This window comes from Hypomesus transpacificus, chromosome 9, assembly GCF_021917145.1.
Source record: "Hypomesus transpacificus isolate Combined female chromosome 9, fHypTra1, whole genome shotgun sequence".
NCBI classification, from domain to species: Eukaryota; Metazoa; Chordata; class Actinopteri; order Osmeriformes; family Osmeridae; genus Hypomesus; species Hypomesus transpacificus.
The window spans coordinates 21,738-45,264 of NC_061068.1; the positions used below are offsets into that span (position 1 = coordinate 21,738).

General features: G+C 45.9%; 4 protein-coding genes across 5 annotated transcripts; 2 read left to right on the forward strand and 2 right to left on the reverse strand.

The window, feature by feature from the left end:
- Positions 1-618: 618 nt before the first annotated feature.
- LOC124470927 (FK506-binding protein 5-like) lies at positions 619-4,778 on the reverse strand. The gene is made up of 5 exons (XM_047025155.1): positions 4,163-4,778; positions 3,503-3,631; positions 2,723-3,072; positions 2,296-2,443; positions 619-2,072 (listed from the first exon to the last, which is right to left on the reverse strand). The coding sequence occupies exons 1-5, from the start codon at positions 4,424-4,426 to the stop codon at positions 1,170-1,172; spliced, it is 1,794 nt and encodes a 597-aa protein (XP_046881111.1). The 5' UTR covers positions 4,427-4,778; the 3' UTR covers positions 619-1,169.
- Positions 4,779-7,525: 2,747 nt separating this feature from the next.
- On the forward strand, positions 7,526-12,283 carry zgc:112334 (uncharacterized protein LOC619199 homolog). Its single transcript, XM_047025429.1, has 11 exons — positions 7,526-7,593; positions 8,275-8,382; positions 8,521-8,617; positions 8,739-8,873; positions 8,994-9,192; positions 9,419-9,550; positions 9,805-9,904; positions 10,094-10,265; positions 10,358-10,502; positions 11,169-11,223; positions 11,327-12,283. Exons 1-11 carry the CDS (start codon positions 7,552-7,554, stop codon positions 11,471-11,473), a joined length of 1,332 nt encoding a protein of 443 aa, XP_046881385.1. The 5' UTR covers positions 7,526-7,551; the 3' UTR covers positions 11,474-12,283.
- Positions 12,284-13,118: 835 nt separating this feature from the next.
- Positions 13,119-15,896, reverse strand: ndufaf3 (NADH:ubiquinone oxidoreductase complex assembly factor). Its single transcript, XM_047025378.1, has 5 exons — positions 15,752-15,896; positions 15,171-15,366; positions 14,479-14,545; positions 14,168-14,268; positions 13,119-13,788 (listed from the first exon to the last, which is right to left on the reverse strand). The coding sequence occupies exons 1-5, from the start codon at positions 15,841-15,843 to the stop codon at positions 13,693-13,695; spliced, it is 552 nt and encodes a 183-aa protein (XP_046881334.1). The 5' UTR covers positions 15,844-15,896; the 3' UTR covers positions 13,119-13,692.
- Positions 15,897-16,183: 287 nt separating this feature from the next.
- LOC124471667 (NCK-interacting protein with SH3 domain-like) lies at positions 16,184-23,159 on the forward strand. Of its 2 annotated transcripts, none has more exons than XM_047026235.1 (13): positions 16,184-16,540; positions 17,484-17,596; positions 17,798-17,993; positions 18,133-18,208; positions 18,520-19,106; positions 19,200-19,370; positions 19,456-19,542; positions 19,650-19,788; positions 20,016-20,096; positions 20,265-20,393; positions 20,561-20,650; positions 20,764-20,936; positions 21,046-23,159. In XM_047026235.1, the coding sequence occupies exons 1-13, from the start codon at positions 16,370-16,372 to the stop codon at positions 21,268-21,270; spliced, it is 2,238 nt and encodes a 745-aa protein (XP_046882191.1). In that variant the 5' UTR covers positions 16,184-16,369; the 3' UTR covers positions 21,271-23,159. The 2 variants fall into 2 exon arrangements, with proteins under 2 accessions (XP_046882191.1, XP_046882192.1); XM_047026236.1 differs by having other exon boundaries at positions 16,412-16,496.
- The last annotated feature ends 368 nt before the right edge of the window (positions 23,160-23,527 follow it).

The window sequence follows — 23,527 nt, forward strand, 5'->3', positions numbered from 1 at the left end:
TAAAAAACGGTATTTGAGAACTAATGTAACCGCCAGCTACCGGAAGTTGTTGACTTGACTTATGCAATATGCGGAAATGATGGGTGCATAGTGGATTGAAGTGGGCCTATGCAAGTTGGGGTGGAAGTGTCAGTTGGTCCTTTGTCAACGTGGCAAGGTTAACTATTGGTGTTTCGGCCATGATGAATTAAAGGCTAAATATAATTGTAAAATTTGTATGAATTTTAATTATCATTTACCAACAGTATATGTAAATATTTGGAAATGTATTAATTTTGTATTACCCTAGCGAACCATTAGTGGGCCGCAGCCCACAAGTTGAGAATCTCTGCTCCAAGTTTCTGTCACATGCTAGGCATGTACAGTTCAGCTGTAGGAGCCATAGGCACAGCCAACCCATAAATAACATCAGGGCAGAAGCAACTGTCTTCTCTGAGTGTCCCATTACAGCCAGGCTGTCTTAAAATGTTTAGGTTCAACCTCCATTCTATAGACAAGTCTGTTACCCATAGTCCTGCTGAAATGGACGAATCTATAGTTTAGGTCCGGGTGTATGGTTCGTAAAATCAAAAAAATTCAACAAAGGACAAGAAATATGATGAGTCATTGAGGTAGTATAAATGTAGGAATTTATTGTTTAAAAACCCTTCTGACGCACTATGTTTTGAAATCCAAGTTGCACTTTTCTTGCAGATAATATAGGCACTTGTTAATCACAGTCATCATAGTTGTTCATACACATTCTACAGAGTGTAGCTCTATGAAATGATGTTGACGGTTATTTCAACTCATCCTGATGTTTGCATTCATGATTTACTCACAAAATACACAACTGAGTCGTAAATCTTTTTTTCGTTTTGTGACCAGCTAGTTTCTCCATAAACCGGCCAACCACTCCTGTCCCAGAATCTCTCCACTTCAAACAACCTTCTCACAAGAGGAAGTTGAGAGACATAACGAATGAATGCCAGTTGCCATGGTTTTGGGTTACCTGGGAAACGTTTGTTTATGTCTTATTACAGAGAAGGTAGTGTCCCGGATGCCATGTTTTTTAACAGGTTCATAACAAATCACTATTTTAAGAATATGTGATCTGTTTCATATCTGGCATTACACTGAAGTATCAAACACCACAATGACTGATCAAGACCGACCACATGCCAGCGTGTCTAAGAAAACTCCTCATCAAACTCAGAAAAATCGTCCTCTTCCTCAGTTGGGACAACTTCTCGTGGTTCAATATCCACCTCTTTCACCTCCTCTTCCACCTCCTCTGTCACCTCCTCCTCTGAAGCCTCGTCCTCCACAAAGTCCTCTTCCTTTATCACTTCCTCCTCCTCCATGTCTTGCTCCTCATCTAACACCTCCTCCTTCAGCGCCTCCTCCTCAAGCTCTTCCGAAGACAGTTTAGTATCCTGCTGATCTGCAACTTCCTGGTCCACTTCCTGGTCCTGTAGCTGCTCCACAGACTCTGCTTCTTCTAGGATTTCTTCTTCTTCGGTTTCTGCCTGCAGCTCAGCAGGCTCCTCCTCCTCTATGACTTCTTCCTTCTCCTCCTCCTCCTCCTCTCTCTGGCTCACTGATTCCTGCTCCTCCTCGCCCTGGCTCACTGATCCCTCCTCCTCCTCCTCCTCATCCCCCTGGCTAACTGATTCCTCCTCCTCCTCCTCCTCCTCCTCCTCCTCCTCCTCCTCCTCCTCCTCCTCCTCCTCCTCCTCCTCCTCTCCCTGGCTAACTGATTCCTCCTCCTCTTCCTCCTCCCCCTGGCTAACTGATTCCTCCTCCTCCTCCCCCTGGCTAACTGATTCCTCCTCCTCCTCCCCCTGGCTAACTGATTCCTCCTCCTCTTCCTCTTCCCCCTCCTCCTCCTCCTCCTCCTGGCTAACTGATTCCTCCTCCTCCTCCTCCTCCTCCTCCTCCTCCCCCTCCTCCCCCTGGCTAACAGATTCCTCCTCCTCCTTCACCTCTTCCTCCTGGCTGACTGATCCCTGCTCCTCCTCTGAGACTGGAAAGATTTCCTCAACTTCAAGTTGGATTCCTGGTGCTGCTCTGACTTGACCTCCATTCGTAATCTGAAACATAACAGGGACCCCCACAGTCATCTATTAACAATTTTCCTCTTCAATATTAGTGAAACATTAATAATGTATGGTTGCTTGACCTTCCATAAATTAAGTGTGTGCGTGTGTCCTGGGGGGGGTGTACCTGGCAGTGGACAGAGCATGGTGTGTGTGTGTGTGTGTGTGTGTACCTGGTTGTGGACAGAGCATGGTGTGTGTGTGTGTGTGTGTGTACCTGGCTGTGGACAGCCTGCAGCTGGGCCCGGAGGCTGGAGTGGAGGTTCTGGGAGCTCTGCAGCTGCTCATCCAGGGTCAGAACCACCGACTGCAGCTGCTGCTCCAGAGCCAGGGTCCTCCTGGCCTGCTCAGCCACCAGCAACTCCCTGAGAGGGGGGGGGGGGGGGGGGGGGGGGGGGGGGGGGGGGGGGGGGGAGGGAGGGAGGGAGGGAGGGAGGGAGGGAGGGAGGGAGGGAGGGAGGGAGGGAGGGAGGGAAGGAGGGAGGGAGGGACAAAGAGAGCGAAAGAAAGAAAAATAGGCAGAGAATGGCAGGATATAACCATACAGCCATCCAGGGCATTCCTAAACGGGTGAATCATCAAGCTTAATCAGCGTACACAGAGACCACACAGCATCTCCCCCCAGTCCTTCACCCTGAACCTACCTGATCTCACCAACCTGCTGGCTGTTAGCCTCCAGCGCCACCTTGTGCAGACCCAGAGACACACTGAGCTCCCCCAGCTCTCTGACCTGCTCGTCCATCCTGGAGACCAGGCTGTGCACCAGCGCCCCCTGGGCCTCCACCTCAGAGCCCACCCCCTCCACCCTGCTGCCCAGGCCCGCCACGCTGACTGCCACCGCAGAGCTGGAGCTCAACATGGACGCCACCGTCTCTTTCACCGCCTCAAACTCCTCGCTCTTGTTCTTGATGGCGGTCTGCAGGGTTGCCGCGGAGACGGCGGTCTGTTGCAGCTGGGAGAGCTTGTTGTCCATGTCGGCGTGGAGAGCCCACACCTGCCAGGAGAGATGAGGTGTTCAGGGGCAGGGCTGTGCTGCAGAGGGGCTGAGTACTGCTGTTAAACTGAACCACTAAGGGGGGAAAGCAAGGTGTGGAAATGTGGGCGCTTCTGCAAACAAGGGAAGAAGGGAGGGTCAGTATAGATGGTCATGACTGAAGCTGCTTTTATAAGGACACATCCCCATCAATAATTAAAGATATATTTTGGGGCATTTTCATGCTTTTTAGGACAGTTAAGTAAGTGAAGTGTGACAGTAACAGCAAGGAGAGAGAGATAGAGAGAGAGATAGAGAGAGACAGAGAAAGACAGAGAGAGAGACAGAGAGGAAGACATAAAGCAAGGGGCCCAGGCCGGATTTGCAGACCTCAGCCTACAGGGTCCAGCGATCTGTGTTCAATGTTCAAACCAAATGGAAGCTCTCTTGCCTGTGAGGAGAGGTCGGAGTTCTTCAGCAGCTCAGAGGTCTCCAGGACGTCTTCTGCGCTCCTCTGAGACCGTTTCTGTGCCTCTTCCAGGGCCAGTATCCTCTCCTCCACCCCCTCCCCTGGGCTCACCTGGAGCACACACACACCAAGCGTCTAACCACGGCAGCCGCCCGGTGCGATGCCGCACATACATGTACATGTTTTCAGAAAAACAAACCATGCTCTGAGTTTGAAAGAAATTAGCTTATTTTCTTTTTTTCTGGGAGTTCATAGAAAGTCATGGTCTGACTGTTTTTGTCATAAAGACTGTCATCTAGACTTAAATATATTATATCCTTGTTTTATAGGACATGCTGCATGTGTCTGCTGTTGACAGGCAGTGTGTGCAGTCCGTATTTTTGGAGTATACCCTTTGTGAAATGTCATTGCTACTCATTTCAACATGTGCTTAGGAAACGTGATCAACTCACACACTTGTGTCCTATAAATAGTTTAGGCTAGTGCTAATGGCGCTTTCCATGTGTCTTAACTGCTGTGTAAGCTGGGCCTTCAGATCAGTACAGCCAGTCTGAACCACAATTACTTTCCAGTCTAGAGGTCTGGAACCAGAACATAGAACCAGGACACTCAACATTCCAACAAACTGCGTGAGAACGTTACCTGTGCGTCATGTATCCCCATCACCTGCTGGCATTGACTGATCTTCATCTGCATTGCTGTGTACGATTCTGTTAGCTGGTCGATGGTGGATTGTTGTTGAAGACTGAAACAGCCAACGGTGAATCCTCCAATGACAAAGATTAGGAACAACAAGCCAGGGAGCATATATTCGCCTATCCCCCGCGATTGTGGCACAGGCGACTCAAGCAAGAAAGCGGCATCGTCCTGTTGCTTAATTCCATTTTTGTTCTTACGCTTGGCCATTTTTGGATATCTTGTTTTGGGTGAGAGAAAAGACTCCCGGACACTGGGTCACCTAGACGCTGATGCCCAAAGACAGTTAAGTTAGAGGCGCAAGTTTAAGGCCCCCGAGAGCGTGGTGTCTTTCTTTCTGTCCCGTCTTTCATTGGTCTTCATGATCACCCGCAGCAGTGTCACGTTAAGGTGCTTGCGGTGGGCGTGCCACCACGCTGCTTGACAGACCGACTGGTCTGAATTGAATAGTGGCGCTCCAGCCATAACAGCTTAAAGAGCCATAATGATGCATGTATTCTACTAACAGTCTCGTTGTTTTGTGCTACTTCATTTATTCATTGGCAAGGAATGATCAATAAACCCTGAATACTTGAAATGTCTTTGTAAATGCATTTTCCAGTGATCCATTCTCCTCGATGCAAAATTGGCTCTCATTATGGACCACTGCTGCTTGGTGATATTGGTGGTTCTCTCTAGATAAAACTGACAGTTTGCAAGATGTTTCTTCCGCACCGTGGAACGTTTTAACCCACTGCTTCTTTCCATTGAGTGATCCGCCGACACAATTAAAGTAAAATGTCTAAATGGGGCACAGAAAGTTAGTGATGGGGGAAACGAAGACACGAGCCCAGTAGGAGAACAGCATCGCAGTCCGTCCATCCATGCAACGATCAGGCAGCCAAACTCCCCCTAGCGAGGCCGTCCATCTGGCCGTCCATGACGCCAAAAAAGATTTAGCTGCCTCTCCACGATCCACAATTTGAAACAACCCTGTCATAAGAAGTATCGCTTTTTCGAAGCGTTTGACACATCCTCTACATAGGGACATCTGCTGGTCAAGGTATGGTATGGCGACTGTTCCCGCATCACTTGGTTATACTTTAAAGATCCTGTAAGGTAAATTCCATGATTTGCTTCTCAGTACATTATATACGTGTGAAATTAGTTCCTGGAAGCATGTGCAAAGCGCAAAAACGTTGTTGCACTGAAATGTGGAGTTAGACCATGAACCATGAACCATGACCAGTGGCGTAACTATAGGGAGTGCAAGGAGTGCAGCTGCACTAGGGCCCGTGGCGAAAGGGGGCCCGTCCTCGATCTCACCGTAAAAGTGAGACAACCTGACCGGGCAACTTCAGGCAATCTGACCGGGCCCCTTGCACCGCTGTGATACCGCAAATTGAGGTTTACATATGATCCAGTCTTATCAATTCGCAAACATTTCTCAATTATGGTGTCAGTTATTCAGAATTATGAGCTATCACCTGCCCAATAAACATTTAAAAACAGTCAGTGTTAACAACAGCAAATAATTATTTTTTCCTCATTTGCCTTTTGCTGAATTAAACAAATGTCGTTTTTATTAAGTAATATTGCCCTCGAAAAATAGCAAGGATGTCTGGGTAATATTGTTGTCAAAGATTCCCGCCCACCCACACACGATTGTTCCCATCCAGTTGTTGGAATACCACAGACAGTTGTTGTTGGGATACTACAGTTGTGTTGCATTAGCGTTTTTAAGCGAATTAGGCTACCCCATGCCATGCCCTTTAACATAAAAGTGGCTCCAGAAAGCGGCAGGAACGAAAAGAGCAAGATGTAAGGGTGGCAAAGCTGTCAAAACTATCCTCATTTGGATTGTGGCGAAGCGTGTTGAAGAGGACGCTACGTCTGACCCCCAGCCCGGCAACAGCAATGAGTGTGAAACTCAGCCACCAGGGTAGGCTAATAATTACATAACGTTTACTGTCTGGTGTATGCAGTTGACATGGCTATTAAACGTCATAAAAATGCACATATAGGCCTAGGCTACCAGGCAGCGGCCAGGTTAGATATAGTAAACTATGTTCAGGATGTAGTCGGAAAATAGCTAAAGCTAGATAGACTAAATGTAAACTAGCATATCTAACGAACATAAAATCAAATATTCACCATCGAAGTGACAGTTTGTTTTTTAATAGTACCCAGATAGCACACATGACAGATCGAAACGTCATTCATAACGTCGGATAAGCGTTGGTAAATGATCAGATTTTCTTCTCATCTCTGTGCTCTATTTCAAACGTCGCAGATATGTCGGCTCATGACTGACTGTTCCATTATGCTCATTCCGTGTTGTAGCAAGCATAATCTAGAGCCAGAGACTCGCGAGTCAGAGCCGTTCACTTTTGAAAACAGTCATCTATCTTCACATAGAAGGAGCAGTCGTTACCCTTAATTGTACATCATGAGTAGCCTAAATTTCCTTGCGCATCGCTAAACTGAAAACTCAATAATTTCGCCTGACGATAGGTCGGTAAGGGGCCCGTTGGTGAGATCTGCACTCGGGCCCGCCAAGTCCTTGTTACGCCGCTGACCATGACCAATGAACAGTTTCTCTTCCTATTCAGCCCAGGTTTTGTATAGTCGGAGCCAAAAGCCGACCGATCTACGTCACAGCGACCGATCTACGTCAGATCACAGACCGTTGCATTCTGTTACTCAGCTGGTACGATGCAAAGACAAAGTAATTAACACATAAACAACACATCCCAAATCACATACTTTTTATTTTTACTGGCTTTTAACTATGTAGCCTACATAGTTAATACAAAACCTTTTTGTGATTTTTTTCATTCTTTAGATACTTTTTTTTCACACTTACAGTGAAAGGAAAAGGAGAGGAGAGGGGAGAATAGAAAGATTAGAGCAGACCAGAGTACAATAGAGTACAGTAAAGTAAAGTAGGGTCCTCATCAAGTACTCATATGATATTTACATAATAATATTTCATTATATTTAATGTAGGATATGTAGGCCTATAGCCTTTAACACCAATAGCACTTTCACTGTAACTGTACATATTTGTAGAAACATTAAACCCTGCAGAAAATGTCTTTCAATCGCGGTACGTGGTGACACTGAAACATGAATGCCTTGCAGACTGTAGGTTCTAGGTCCTGTCACTGCCCACATCAACACACACACTCACACACACACAGGTTGTCTGATCCCTTATGTTTGAGAGGATTATCGAAGGGGAGAACCGGGTTACCTGTTACTGGAAACAGTGAGTCACAGCTGCAGAGTCTGTAAGGATCCTATACCCAGGAGCAGCTGAGGAGAGGGACACAGGCTCTCACCACTCTGTCAGCATGCAGGAGTTTGATATCATAGTTCTGGGCACAGGACTGAAGGTAAGACTAACTCTCACCTGCTTTTCTTGTATTGCATGTTAGCGTGCAGGATTACGAGTCATATCGCAGTTCATTCCAGCAGATGCTTTACAATTTCACCTCCTAGGATACCTGAAGCAGTTTGTTGAGCCACAAAAACAGGATCTGTGTTTCAATTCATCTTCATTTATTCTTAAAAAAAAATTATTACATCAAATAAAATATACTGTGATGGGTCATTGATTCAAATAGTGTATCATTTTAATATTTGCTAAATGAATTACATCTTTGTGTTTCAGTATAAGTGATTGAGGATAGTAACAGTGATTCAGAGATGTCATAAACATCATAGCTTTACTTGAATTACATGGTTTTTATTTGATTTAAACTCAGCAATCGTGAAATAAGCCCCCCTCCCCTTTCCTACAAACTCCACACACACACACTCACACACACACAAACACACGCACACACAAACACACACACACACGATCAGATCCTATTCCTCAGTGAAGACTGCTGTAAGAGAGATTAGCGTTGTTGTTGATCATTGGCCATTTTCCATGCACGTGGTAGACAACTTATTTTTTGGTGTATAATAAGACATTTTTGTTTTCTTATTATACAGAAAGGACTACTTTACTTCTCTCTCTTTCACTCTTCTCTCTTCCTTCTCTGCGGTTCTTGTTCCGTCTTTCTCAGGAATGCATTATCTCTGGCTTGATGACTGTGAGTGGCAAGAGGGTTCTTCACATCGACAGGAACCCTTACTATGGTGGAGAAAGCGCCTCAATATCCCCCTTAGAAGAGGTTTAACACACACACACACACACACACACACACACACACACACACTCTGTGTTTCAAGCATGCATATGTGCACATGCACACACACAACCACGCATACACTGTGCTGTTGTACCGTATTCACAGTATCTGTATTTGCAGCTCTATAAGAGATTCCAGGTTCCTGGTCCAGTGAAGTCAATAGGATGCGGGAGAGACTGGAATGTTGATCTCATCCCCAAGTTTTTTCTTGCCAATGGTGAATACAGTCTATTCAGTGTACTGTGAGCTCCACATATACCGTTTGTAATGGTCATCATCCTTTTAAAAAGTGAACATAAAAGAAGTGATGTGGAGTAAGATTGTGATCCTTTTTTCAGGCGAGCTGGTCAAAATGTTGGTGTTCACAGAAGTGACTCGATATCTCGACTTCAAGGTGGTAGAGGGCAGTTACGTGTACAAAGCAGGAAAAGTCTACAAAGTCCCTTCCACCGAGTCCGAGGCTGCTAATTCAGGTGACACTTAGGAACTCCCCACTGAGGAAGCCACGTTGCTCATTTGTTCATCTACACCGTACAGCAAACACCATCGCTACGCCATGACTGATGCTGACTGTGTGTCCTCTGGCGTTTCAGACCTCATGGGCATGTTTGACAAGCGACGCTTCCGAAAGCTGCTTCTCTTCATCCTGAACTTTGAGGAGGGCGACCCCCGCACCCACCAGGACATGGACCCCACCAGCACCAGCATGAGAGACCTGTTCAAACGCTTCGACCTCGGGGCCGACGTCATAGAGTTCACCGGCCACGCTCTGGCTCTCCACCGCACCGAGGAGTGAGTGCAGGTCACACGCATGCAAATAAGCACAAACTTACACGTATTAACTCTTGCACTCTATATTCTCAAACACGCATCCAAACATACAGAGACACACACACACACATTAATTCATGCACTCATACACTTTCTCACACACATATCAACACCTCAAACACACACATGTAAATACCCAGAGGGATACACAAGCACACAAGCGCAATGTCATCTGTTTTTCCCGCAGCTACCTAGACCGTCCGTGTGTTGAGACCATCAGAAGGATCAAGCTATACTCTGAGTGTCTGGCCCGACACAACAACAGCCCCTTCCTCTATCCCATTTACGGCCTTGGGGAGCTACCGCAAGGCTTCGCCAGGTGATACTGTAACACACACACCATGCTCTGTCCACAGCCAGGTGATACTGTAACACACACACCATGCTCTGTCCACAGCCAGGTGATACTGTAACACACACACCATGCTCTGTCCACAGCCAGGTGATACTGTAACACACACACACTGACATACCCTCCCATCTCCCGTGTGGCTGGCTGACTGACACACACTGACACACACACACACTAACACACACACACTGACACACCCTCCCCTCTCCCCTGTGTGCCAGGCTGAGTGCAGAGTACGGAGGAACGTACATTCTGAACAGAGAGGTGGAGCAGATTGTGTTGGAAGGCGGGAAAGTGGTTGGAGTGAAATCTGAGGGAGAGGTGAGAAGAACAGAATGACTGAATAAACCAAACTAAATGCAGGAGAACAGGCTTGTCTGTGAATAAACTAAGACTATTTTCTCTCTGTCTATACTTTTTGTCTTCCCTCTCTCTCTTCCTTTCTCTCTCTCTCTCCCTCTCTCTCTCCCTCCTGGTTTTCTTGTTCTCTCTTGTTCTCTCTTGTTCTAGCTGTTCCGCTGTAAACAGTTAATTTGTGACCCCAGCTATGTACCCAACCGGGTAAAGAAAGTGGGCCGTGTCATACGGGTCATGTGTCTCCTGAATCATCCAATCAAAAACACCCATGATGCCAGCTCCTGTCAAATCATCATCCCTCAAACACAACTCAACAGGAAATCAGGTGCATTTCTTTGGTAACAGAGGATACATGTTGACAGGTGTTATGACAAGCTTGTCCAAACAACTTGAGGTGATTTGACCCCTATCTTGCAGACATCTACGTGTGCATGGTGTCCTATTCTCATAATGTGGCGGCAGATGGGACATACATTGCTGTTGTGAGCACCACCGTAGAGACTAGCAACCCAGAGAAGGAGGTGCAGCCGGCTCTAGAACTCCTGGAGCCAATCATGCAGAAGTAGGTGTTCCACTCCTGGTTTCTACAACATGTTCTAGCTCAACAGATCTACCTTACTATGATACTTAAACTGCTGTAACGCATTAATAACATCCTTACTATGATACTTAAACTGCTGTAACGCATTAATAACATCCTTACTATGATACTTAAACTGCTGTAACGCATTAATAACATCCTTACTATGATACTTAAACTGCTGTAACGCATTAATAACATCCTTACTATGATACTTAAACTGCTGTAACGCATTAATAACATCCTTACTATGATACTTAAACTGCTGTAACGCATTAATAACATCCTTACTATGATACTTAAACTGCTGTAACGCATTAATAACATCCTTACTATGATACTTAAACTGCTGTAACGCATTAATAACATCCTTACTATGATACTTAAACTGCTGTAACGCATTAATAACATCCTTACTATGATACTTAAACTGCTGTAACGCATTAATAACATCCTTACTATGATACTTAAACTGCTGTAACGCATTAATAACATCCACCTTTCTTCAACATCACAGAACAATTTGTGTATCATCGGCATAATGATAACATTTGGAATATTAGCTGATTACTGGCAGTAGCAGCGAACGGATATGATAAAGGCTGGTTTGTTGCTCGTAAGACAGCTGACGTTACATTTGGTCCACAGGTTTGTTTCCGTCGGCAACCTGGTTATCCCCAATGAAGACGGCAGGAAGAGCCAGGTAAGTCTGTTCAAGGGGTTGTTGTTTCATTCAAGATGTGCAAGGGATTATGGGTTGTGTAGTCTGTGAAGCTGCTGTACTACAACCTCTCTCTTTCCTTCAGATCTTTGTGTCTCGCTCCTACGATGCCACGTCACACTTTGAAACAGAATGTGAGGACATCAAGGATATGTATCGCCGTCTAACAGGGTCCGAGTTTAGCTTCGGTGACCTACGCAGAGAACAGTTCAATGAGAGCGATGATGACTGAGTGATGATGACTGAGTGATGATGACTGAGTGATGATGACTGAGTGATGCGCTGATATAGTGACCACCCCTTTACTTCCTGTTTCTGAAACTTGGCTGTGTCCCAGCCCATCTACATAGCAGTCAGTCATGTCATTGACTGCACTGTTGGACGTTTACATGATTTGTGGTTTTGCAAATGAATCTAAAACCTATATAGGTTGACTGTAGATGGCCTGGATCACATCAGCAAATGACTAATAGGCTACCAGGTACACATAATTCCAGGTTAGCTTTCATCTTTTAAACCCTAACAGACGATGGTGGCATTTTTTATTATGTGAATGTGGGGGAAAAGAACACCTTGGACAACAAAGATTAATTACATGATTGTTTTGGGAAATAATTGAGGTGCATTTTATCTGGGCTCAGAGATGGTTTTGATCCAACTTGGTTGCATTGCCAGTGACTGAGACAGTTCCATTGCAACTAGGTCAGAAGAAGCACGGCACAGAATCACAGCAAGAAATATCTGCACTCACAAAACGCAAGTGTTTCCTTCACCTTGTATGTAATATAAGGAATCTGAGGCTAATGTTTATATGGAGTCTTCTTGGAAAGAAGTTGTTTTGACTGTTAACTTCTATCAGATCTGCAAAGGTTTACTGACTTGATTTGCTTGGAAGCAGCTCTTAGATTTCCCAGCATGCTCTCCTTTGCAACTGTTGACCACATTATTGTCGCATTTGTTGTCATCGCAACTGGAGTAATCTCTATCTGTATTTATTTCCCAATAAATGTCTCCATTTGTATGACTTGTGTGGGCTTGTATGTCCCAGTGTGCCTGCAGTGTGGGCCCGAGGACAAGACGATTAGGGATGAATCAGACAGGCACACAAAGGGATTAGTGGATACCCTTATCCAGCAGCTTATCTCTGAGAAGGCCAAAGACATTTGAAAGATGTTGAATACTGTGTACGACTGCATTCTTAGGCAGACAGAGGGGTAGAAGGTCCGGGGAGGGGAGGGAGACAGGCACACAGACAGGCACACAGACAGACAGGCACACAGACAGACAGGCACACAGACAGATAGGCACACAGACAGACAGGCACACAGACAGACAGGCACACAGACAGACAGGCACACAGACAGATAGGCACACAGACAGGCACACAGACAGACAGGCACACAGACAGATAGGCACACAGACAGATAGGCACAGACAGACAGGCACACAGACAGACAGGCACAGACAGATAGGCACACAGACAGATAGGCACAGACAGAGAGGCACACAGACAGATAGGCACAGACAGACAGGCACACAGACAGACAGGCACACAGACAGACAGGCACAGACAGAGAGGCACACAGACAGACAGGCACAGACAGACAGGCACAGACAGAGGCACACAGACAGACAGGCACAGACAGACAGAAATGAAAGCTTACTGAAGGGCAATCCCAAATCCCTTGGGAGGCATCCATCCATAACATTACAAACAATTATTTAAGGAAATAATTATTTAAATATTCTTCTTGTTACTTCTCCCTCTCAGTTGGTTCATGTTAGTGCTGCAATCCATAATTAGCTGATGTAGGTAAAAGACTTATTATGATTAATCATTGATTATGACCATATTCACCTCAACATAGGAACATGTACAACGTCACATTGTTTATTGCTTTGGTGGCATCAACATACATTAAATAAATACAATGTATTGAATGTATTAATGTATTCTACATTTGCAACAAGTCACATTTAAATATGAACTATTAAACGCTTTAATCAGATCCAACTCCTTTTCCAATTCCTCAAGAGCTACCATCCTGCAGGATTTAATTCCTAACCCTAATCCCGCATACAGCTTTCTCACACTTCGCTGGTTGACAAACTCAATCATGTTCGTTACACCTGGGGTGGGAGTGATATCCTAGAGCAGGGTAGATCCTTAAAGAGTTTGACAGCCCTGGCTTAAACCTTCCCTTTCGATTTTCTCTGATACAGTTTTACTCCACCCTACACCCCCTCCTTTTTGTCCCTCTCCCCCTCCCTCCCTCTCCCTCTCCCCCTCCCTCTCTGTCTCTCTTTCTTTCTCTCTCACACACACAACCATCCATTGGAGTCAATCAATTTGACCAGAACAAGGCTTGATCTGTGTCTGATCTGGCAAAAACAAGACTGTTAGATCCATCGGATCCACTGCACAAAACTTGAGGTTACTTCCTGTTGTTGTTATTCCAGTTCAGTGTTAACAGGGATTGGAATCAAACCTGCCGCAGTCACTCTGCGCTCACTCGTCAGGAAGTTGAAGGTTGCACACGCATTTGCCTGAAGAATCAGAATCAGAAATCATCAGAATGGGATTTATTTGCCATGAAAGTTTGCACAGACAAGGGATTTGCTTCGGCATGAAGGTGCATAAAATAAACATTGGAATCTTAAATTTAAATATATGGTCTAACTATACTAAGGATACATAAACTATAAATACTAAGTGGAATACAATTAAAATAAAATATAAGTTGCCATAAAATAAAATATAAGTTGCCAATTTACAATATAAAATACTATATTAAATACAAATATTACAGGAAAAGACAGAGTAGAGTGAGAAGGAACACTATGAAATCATATTATTAGACATTATTCTAGTGAATGCTGCACAACTGTGTGTGTTCGTTCCCACGTGATGAGGGTGTCGACCTACCGTGTCTTGCACCTCCACAGCGATGCCTTTAGCCTTCATTAAGGCGAGAACTTTGGGATCCACCCTCTCAGTTCGTCCCCCTGTGCCCAGAACAAGGACTTCTGTGTGCAAAACAGAAGATGAAATATAACAAATTAAACAAGAAAAGAAAACAATAGAATAGCATCTCTAGGTTGGAAGGAGTGAATAGTTATTGAAACATTGCCATCGTACTACACCCAAGTACGAAAGTATCTTAGAAAGATTCTAAGTATCTTAATACTATAAATGATAATGAATAAACTTTGTCTGCTGGAGACCAGATGTCTCACCGATCCGAGGCTCGAGCATGTGAAAAAGAGCCACACTCTCCACTGTGATGTCCTTGTGGCTGCCCACCTGCAGGGGGAGAGAGACAGAGGACAATTACTGGAGGTAACAGATACTGAGCCCCACCTGCAGGGGGGGAGAGACAGAGGACAATCACTGGAGGTAACAGATCCTAAGCCACCCCCCCCCCCCCCCCCCCCACCCCCCCGCCCCTTGTACGCCCTGGTCACAGGTGACTGTTTGCCCTCGTCCAACATCCAACGTCCTCAAGTCCACAAACAACTCCATTCTGGCCTGGATCTCCAACAACAACAACAATGTCTACAGAGAGTAAGTCATGGTCTTGACAACATGTTGCCTGGACGACAACCTCTCTCTCAGCTTCCCAGGACACTCAGGATGTTTGGCATGTTTAACAAAACTCTCATCAACTCCCACAGGTGTAGGCAAAACACCATGTTTATAATTATTCAGACTTTACATTTTGGGTGGCCACAAGGTGGTCCAAGCTTACTGTCACGGGCTTGTTGCCCTTTTTTTTGCCAGTGTTTTAATCTAACATTCTTCTTTTACGCCACTACGTAGCTGTTGCTTGATGTTACAAGAATGTCGTTGTCCAGAATGACCTTGTGTTATACAGTGCACATGATAAATGTTTTTTGAAACGATGCCGATTAAAGAACTCGTTTCTTACGTTCCACTGCAGGATGGCTGGCGGCAGCACGGCGCACGGCCCAAACACTCGGTTGCCGTCGATGTTAAAACCTCTGGGACTGTAACTGTGGATCATAGCTCCACTGCCCGGCTCCCTCTGCATGACTGACACCGTCGTCCGTTGGTACAGTTCGTCGTCACTAGGTCCAAGTCTGTGGGCTCGGGCGAGAAAGGGGCTGGGGAAGGATTGGGAACATCCAAAGTTATCGTATCTTAATATAATTCATAACCTAATGCTAAAGTACGTTTACCCCTTCTTATCTATGACGGTGCTTTAAGGACGTTCAGTGTTCGTTCCTGCTATGCGTAGATGGTCAAGCCTACCTGCCTTTGTTTATCAGGCAAACGAAATAGGAACTACGCCATATAAACTTGACACGTTATTTAAACTGATTTAATTATGTACGAATAATCCTCGATGACAATGCATGATTAACAGTTAGACACTGTAGTTAGGGGACAAGGATGTCACATTCTTTATTACATCAGCTAGTTATTTATCCAGAAAATTAGTGGTAAATGGTAAAGTACAAAACAGTAAGACAAACACAGCATCAATACCTTGTGTAAGCAGGGAATGCGCGAGAGTTAAGCCGAAGACCTTGTACAGATCTCTGGTTAAACAACCTTGCACACATCGGAGTAGCCATCATCACCACAAGAGCACCAAGTAGGACACAATTAAGTGTAGCACAAGACACTAGTCGGGTTTCCGGTAGTCAGAACAGGAATTCCCGATCAGCGAATTGGTGATCTTAAGCTGCTGTTTGACTTGGTGGCAAATAAAACACTGTCCAAGACAGAAGAACCACGTGCTTCCTCTGCTAGGGCTCTATGTAGTATCATAATTATGTAAACTAGATGTCTTTATGTAAATTGTTCTTATGCCTACTCTACAATTGATTCAACGGTCTGAATGACAGGGGGCGTCTCCTCTAAATGGGCGTGCCATATGTTGTTTTGCGTGCGCGCCCCCTACTGTGTTTACTGTGAAAGAGTGCAAGTTGGATTGTCATGTAGTAAGCAATACAGAGGACGCAGGATTTATTAACTCAAGTTGTAAATATCAATTTTAAGTTGCCGTCCCCTGGGTAAATCGGCCTATGAGGTAACCGTGTTATCTTTTGCGTGCATTATTGGGCTTTTAAAGATATTTACGGAGGGATTCAAAGCCAAAGTATGTATCGGTCTCTGTATGCCTTTCGATCCGCGGAGCCCAACTCGCTTCAGTTCGCAGCCGGGGAGAGCTTTCTGATTCTGGAGCGAAGCAACAAACACTGGTGGCTTGGATCTCGCTGCACCTCCGGTGAGACGGGATACATCCCCGCATCTTATGTCGAAAAGATTCAGGTAGGAGATCCAATTTCAATAGTTCATTTTCGAAGAGTCAGCGTTGACGTGGATTTTTTTTCTCTCTGACAGAGGCGTTTTGGCATGCTAGTGCGGTATTAGCCTTGTAACCTCCATTATCGACTCACAAACTAAAGAACGAGCGAGCAAAGGTGGCTGCATGGATTCTATAATATTTTTTACTTGAAAGGGCTTGTCAATAGTTTTCAGAACGGCGTTGCTCAATTTGTGCAAGGGCAGATCAACCCCATTGGTTTCATCAGCCTCAGCATAGCTAGACTTTGCTGAGGCACCGTGAAGAAATAAACGGACATTTGGTGAGGACAGGGTTGAATCGAGACACTTGCCAAGTTTGCAATGTCATCTGCTGTGTGCCGCAGGGCTCGTTGTGACAAGAACTAAATAAATGAAAAATGCCCCGAAAATGCTGCGACGCATCTGTGTCACGCGCAGTTGGAGCTCAGACCTCATGACACGGGTCCCTGGAGACCAGTACGGGGAGCAGCCCAAAGAGAAAGACGGCAGTTGCCCATGGGGACACCAGTGACAGCCGTAACTGCTGGGTCTACAGTGCTCTCATTCAGATTGTATAGTGCCAGTCAAATGTCGGTTAGTACCGGAGCAGACTGTTAACGAGCATCTTTAGCTTTCTAAGCTGCTCGTTTCGAGTGCATTCCCGTTTCACAGCCAGTGTGTTCACTTTAGCGGTTTGATGTGTGCGAATGTGATGCTGCACTGAGTGTTTGGTGCATTCTTAGCAGGCTTTGATCACAGTTAGATAACTGTCCCACTTTTTTCCGCCTGAAGTCCCTTTCTCCCTCCAGCCACACAGATTTGATTTTTTGTCCAGAGGCTCATCGTTAATGCTGTGATGAATAAATATTTCACACTCTTTCTTTCTCTCTCTCTTTCTCTCTCTCTCTCCCCCCTCCCTCCCTCACAGGCCCCAGAACAGGATGATGTGTTGCAGTCCATCGACAGAGCAATCGAAGGCATCCATAATGTGGCTATGAAGAATGGGGGCAAATACAATCTTGAACAGAGAGATGTCTTACAGTCAGTCTTTTGATACCGACATAATCATATTATATTACACTACAACTAACTCAATTATATAAATATGTTCTATGTTGTTTGGCATTAAATGGTGTCTAATTTGCTGGCTTAAATATATTCTGAATAATAGTCCATATGGAGTTGAATGTTGTCCCGGGGCTTCCTGTCGGTTTGTCTGACTTCCTGCTGTCTCTGGGACAGGAAGTTGATCCACCACAGGAAGGAGACCCTGGCACGACGAAGCCCGACTCCATCCAAGCACGGTCTGCCCTCCTCCACCAGCGAGCTGTCTCTCACCAACACCCCTCAGCCCCCCAATGGGCTCAGTCGACGCCAGGCCAGAGTGCCAGTGTCTGGGAGTCTGGAGAACATGCAAGGAGAACAAGGCTTTTACCAGGTGAAGTGGACCAGTCAACACAGACATGAGCACACGTCACCAACACCCACTTTGTCCTGTGTGTTATTGAGGATGTTTAACGTGGCGTGGTTCTGTGTGTCTCTCCTCCTGGTTCTCCCTCTGTCTTCCTCTCATTCAGGTTCCTCCTCAACCTCGCCGGGCAGCGCCCCTCACCCCACCCCCCCCTGAGAAGCAGAGAGCTACCAGACGTCCAGGTTAGCTCCTCATCTTCGCTGATCTCTCACCCTCTCTCTGTCTACCTTAGTCTCTACCTCTCCCTCTGTACCTCTCTCTCTCTGTACCTCTCTCTCTCTCTGTCTACCTTAGTCTCTACTTCTCCCTCTGTACCTCTCTCTCTCTCTCTCTCTCTCTCTCCTTCTCTCTAACGCTCTCTCTCTCTCTCTCTCTCTCTCTCTCTCTCTCTGTCTCTCTCACCTTCTCTCCAACGCTCTCTCCCTCCATGAACTGCAACCCGACTTTATTCACTGTATTCTCCTTGATCGTCCTCATCCTCTCTCTCTCTCAGCGGCACCAGACATTCCCTCCGAAGCGTCATCTGTGCCTCCCTCTCCTGGCCCCGCTCCCGATGCAGGCTTGGGCCTGTCCCCAGCCGTCAGCTCCGCCTCTCTAGACTCCAGCTCCTCCCACTCAGTGATCTCCTCTGACATCAGCCTTCCCAGTGTGGCCAGCACCCCGCCCCCAGTCCCAAGTCGGGTCAAGCCCCCTGCCCCCCAACCCGACGACACCCACCCCAACCCCCCACCACAGCCGCTTCCCTCAAACAGAGGCCCCGCACCTCAGCCTCCGTCCCAGCCCCAGCCCCAGCCCCAACCTACAATACCCTTACAGCCCAGCTTGGATGACCAATCAGAAACAGAGTGGCCTGTAGCCCCTCCCCCTGTCACCGAGAGCCCCCTGGGGAGCCCCACCAGGGCGGAGCCCTTCCCCATGACGACGGGGGCGGAGTTGATCGAGCTGGTGCGTAAGAACACGGGCCTTAGTTATGAGCTGTCGCGAGTGGCCGTTGGCGTTGTCGTGGGACACCTGCAGACCGCCTTACCTCAAGCTTCCACTGACTTAGAGAAAGTCCTTCTCTCACTGGTGGAGAACAAGGTCAGCCTTGTAATCGTTGGTTGAAATATCCATTAACAGAATTTTTTGCTGCGAGCTGTGTAGAGGTTACAACTGCCATTGCTGTCGTTGTAGGATTTGGGTTCAGCATTGCCGCGGGGACAAGTGTGCCACGACGAGCAGCGTCTGGAGGTGATCTTCGGCGACCTGGCTCGCCATCGCGAGGACTCCCAGCAGCGCAGCTGGGCCCTCCACGAGGATCAGACCCTCATAGCCTGCTACCTGGAAGAGCTGCTGAAGATACTGGTGAGAGAACCGCTCGGGTCACCTTCTGAGTGGGAGAGGGTTTGCGTGGAAACGACTGTAAACTTCTGAAGAATTGTGTTCTCAGACGGACGCAGACCCGGAGGTGTGTAACAAGATGTGCAAGGCCAACCATTCTGAACCGGTACTGTCACTGGTCTCCTACTATCAGATGGTAAGAACCACTTTGAGGAAGACCTCTTCAGTAACATCTCTCAACAGAATGTGCCAGAATGTCCTCTCCCTGACTCCCAGCTCTGTGTCTCCTCACTGACCTTGTAGGAACACCGTGTGTCCCTTCGCCTGCTGTTGCTCAAGGTGTTCGGAGCCATGTGCAGCCTGGACGCAGCCCTCATCTCCACCCTGCTCAACTCCATTCTGCCCATGGAGCTAGCCAGGGACTTACAGACAGACACCCAGGGTGGGTCCCTCTGCTCCTCCTCCTCTCTTCCTTCTGCTCCTCCTCTTCACTCCTTCCTTTCTACTGACAGTCCCCAACTCCAGAGCCCCTTTAGACAGATTTAAATCAAACTATTTCTGAATAATTACAAAATGCTTCTTCTTCACGTCCACGTTCCCTGTCCTGAGTTCTCTCTTTCTTCCTCTCCCTTCTTTGATTTTCTGTGCTTCTCTCTCTGTCTCTACCAGAACACCAGAAGATGTGTTACACTGCTTTGGTGCTGACGATGATCTTCTCCATGGGCGAACAAGTTCCCTATCACCACTACGGTAAGAGGCCCGACAAATACTGTTTTTCATAACTTACTTCTAAAGCCACCTCATAGTAAGGAGGAGGAAGTAGTATAAAAGTAGTCCACAGAACATGCAATTCCATTGTGTACTATGTTTCGCTGTCTCTCGTTCACACATGCGTATCTCTTCCTACCTGGTCCACAGAGCACTTGAATGCAGGGTTTGTCCAGTTCATTCTGGACGTGGTGGAGGAGGGTCTTCCATCAGACCCCACTGAGCAGCTGCCAGATCTCTGTCTCAACCTCCTTCTGGCCTTCAACCTGCACCTCTCTGGTGAGAGAAGCTTCTGAAATACAAAGCCCAGCTGGCTGTTATTAATTGGGGTTTGGATGGTTGTTATTGCGTGTAGCGTTGATGATGCTATGGAAACATTATCGTGTTCACAAACAGCTTTAGGTTTTGAGAGGGTTGAGGTTCCTGAATGTGTTATTCTCCCTCAGTGCCCAGTAACAACGTCATCATGCAGACTGTGATGAAGAAAAACCCCAAGATCCTCACAGAGAAAGTTCTGCTGCTGCTAAACAGAGGGGGTGAGACTTTTTTAACTTTCTGAGATCTGATCAGAGTTTTCTGAATAAAATTTGACTTAAATGTGAAAACACTTAGGTCGTTTGAGCAATTTTCTTCTGTATTCCGACTCCAGATGACCCTGTGTGTGTCTTCAAACACGCCCCCCCGGCCCCACACTCTGTCCTTAAGTTCCTCCAGGATGTCTTTGCCAGCCGAGAATCTGCTGACATCTTCTACCGCACTGACATGATGGTGATGATTGACATCATAGTTCGACAAATCTCTGACCTGTCACCGGGAGACAAGGTGGATGCCTAGACACAAACACATTCTCTGCTATGTCACCCATGAGTCTGTTTGATAAAATGAAAAAAAGCCATCATTTCTTAATTCTCTCTTGTTTTTTTCCCTCCAGTTGAGGATGGAGTATCTCTCCCTCATGCACTCCATCATGCGCTCCACTGACTACTTGGAGCACCGACACCGCGTCAGTGACCTGCAGGGGGCGCTGCGCATGATTCTGAACGAGGAAGCAGATGACGAGACCCTGGGCGATGGGGGCGGAGCCACGGCCAAACAGATGGATAAACTAATAGTACAGCAGGTCTATAAGGAATTTCCCCAACTGAACGAAAGCTGAATAAGACACTTGTGGGATTCCCCACAGTAGCCTGCTCTGTTATCCTGTGGAGATGTCGCTGTCTATATGCTTTGGGTTGACTGGTTAGCTAGCTGTGGGAACACATCAGTGTCTCCGCTCCAGTAGTTTAGGCTAGATTATGGCTTGTCCTAGACTAAATCACTCTTTCAAGAAGTCTGTTGAAGATGAGGGTTGTTTTTAGTTTGGGGTTAAGATTAATCTAGACCTGGGAACCCAGTGGTAAAATCTGCTTCCTTAAAAGGAAAATAACTACTCTGAGTAGTTTAGTTTCCTGATACCATACTGTATTCTTACACTGTTTTTTTTCTGTATTTTCATGTCTTTAACTCTAGCTCTTACTCCTTGGTGGCATGGCATCACAGTAGGTTTTTTTTTAAGACAAAAAGTTGTGTTCACTTATCTGTGGTCCTGGCTCTTAACCTAAGGCATATCTTAATTTTTGCTATCTGCGCTAATTGCTTTGTTACTTGGCATAGTCTAGCCTGGGAGACTGATCTGTCTCGTCATGGTTAATCTGCTCTGGCAGAGGGGTTTGGCCAAACTCCTGTTCAAACAGATTTCCCTCTGGTAAGACGTGCCGTGCCAATCCCAACCTTTTACCGGATACGGGACTGGTTTAATGCAAGTACCATGGAGGCATTTTGGAAATCAACCAAGGTTGTGTTTCATTCACTATACAATTCTATACCACTGTGTCCAGGAGGATTTGGTCTGTGCCCCTTGATAATGCCAGACTATGCATTTGCAATTTTTGGTCTGGCGATGCCAGGCTAGGCATGGCCGTAAAAAGCTCGACAAAACAAGTGTTAGACAGGTCCTGTTCTGTGCTTCTGCTAGGATACGGCTAGCTGCAGAGTAACAGTATTATAAAGCAAGGCTAAACCAGTGCAATGGCTGCTTCTAATACGTCTTCTAAACCAGCTCTGACTACTTGTGTGGACTATGACTGAAAGGGAATATATGTATCCTTAATGCACTTGTTGTTAATGTTAAGGGATTTTCAGATGGCTCCACCTACTCACTTAACTTGTTTTGTAGTTGGTTTTCTTAAATGTTTTATGACAGTAGTGGTGTTTTAGCTGGTGAGAATATTCTCCACTATTGTCCCTAATTCAACACCCGACTAGTCAATTTGAGGCTCACTTAACAAGCGAGGGCCTTCCACCCCAGACCAGTTCTGTACTGACCAGTGCCTGCCCAAGCCTTTATGGGGCCTGAAGCAGAATTAATTTGGGGGGCCCTCTGTGACACCAATACAATATATATAATATATGTATATATAATTTAATTAAGCTATAATTTCATGTGCTTTTGGGGGGCCTCTAGTGGCCACGGGGGCCCTAAGCAGCCACTTAATTTTCTCATGCCTTGGGCCGGCTCTGGTACTGACCACTGTGTTCTCCAATCCTTATCCGTTTCAGACACTAATCTAGTTTATTCACCACATGCCCTCGCATCTGTTACAGTGATGTCTCTTGGTTTCATATCTTATCTTTAGTACTTTACACTTGGTTTAATAAGAGGCATTTGAGGAGGTGTTTTGTTTGAGTAACATAAACAAATCACATACACAGTTGGTTTTAATAACGTCTATTCTTATATACTGTATGTGTGTTCACGAGTGTTGATCAGTAAATTAAGTATGAGTAACCCTACATGTGATTAATGTATGTTTTGTAAATGGGTTTGTGAGACTGTTCGTCATTTCCCCTTAAGCCTCTGCTTTCCCCTAAACCACCACCACTGTGTCATGGTAACTACTTAAAAATATATTTTCTAAAAGAAAGATAGAAAATGAAATGGTTGGGAAAGGCGATATGGGTCAACTGTATTTTCCTAAAGTTTACAATGCCAATAAACATCTCAATTAAGTGAATTGTGTTTCTGGATTAAACAGCAGTTTTAGGACTATTAATTACAAGCATTGCATGGAGCCCATACCGGCTCATGGTTGTAGTTTAGCAACAACATGGTAATAAATGTGCAACCATGGGCCATTTTGTAGACGTTTGTTTGTATCGGCTTGAATAATGGAAATGTGTTGCTAAATCTAAATACACCCAATGGATACACAAGTAGTCTACCGTACATCCCTTTTAGTATTTGAAATTACGTAGGCCTACAGGATATAGGATAATAGTAAAATAGTATTTGAGTTTACCATTATATAATTTGGTGAACCGTTTAGGGCCCTATTTATATGTGACTTGAGCTCTAACAGGGTAGAAATATCATA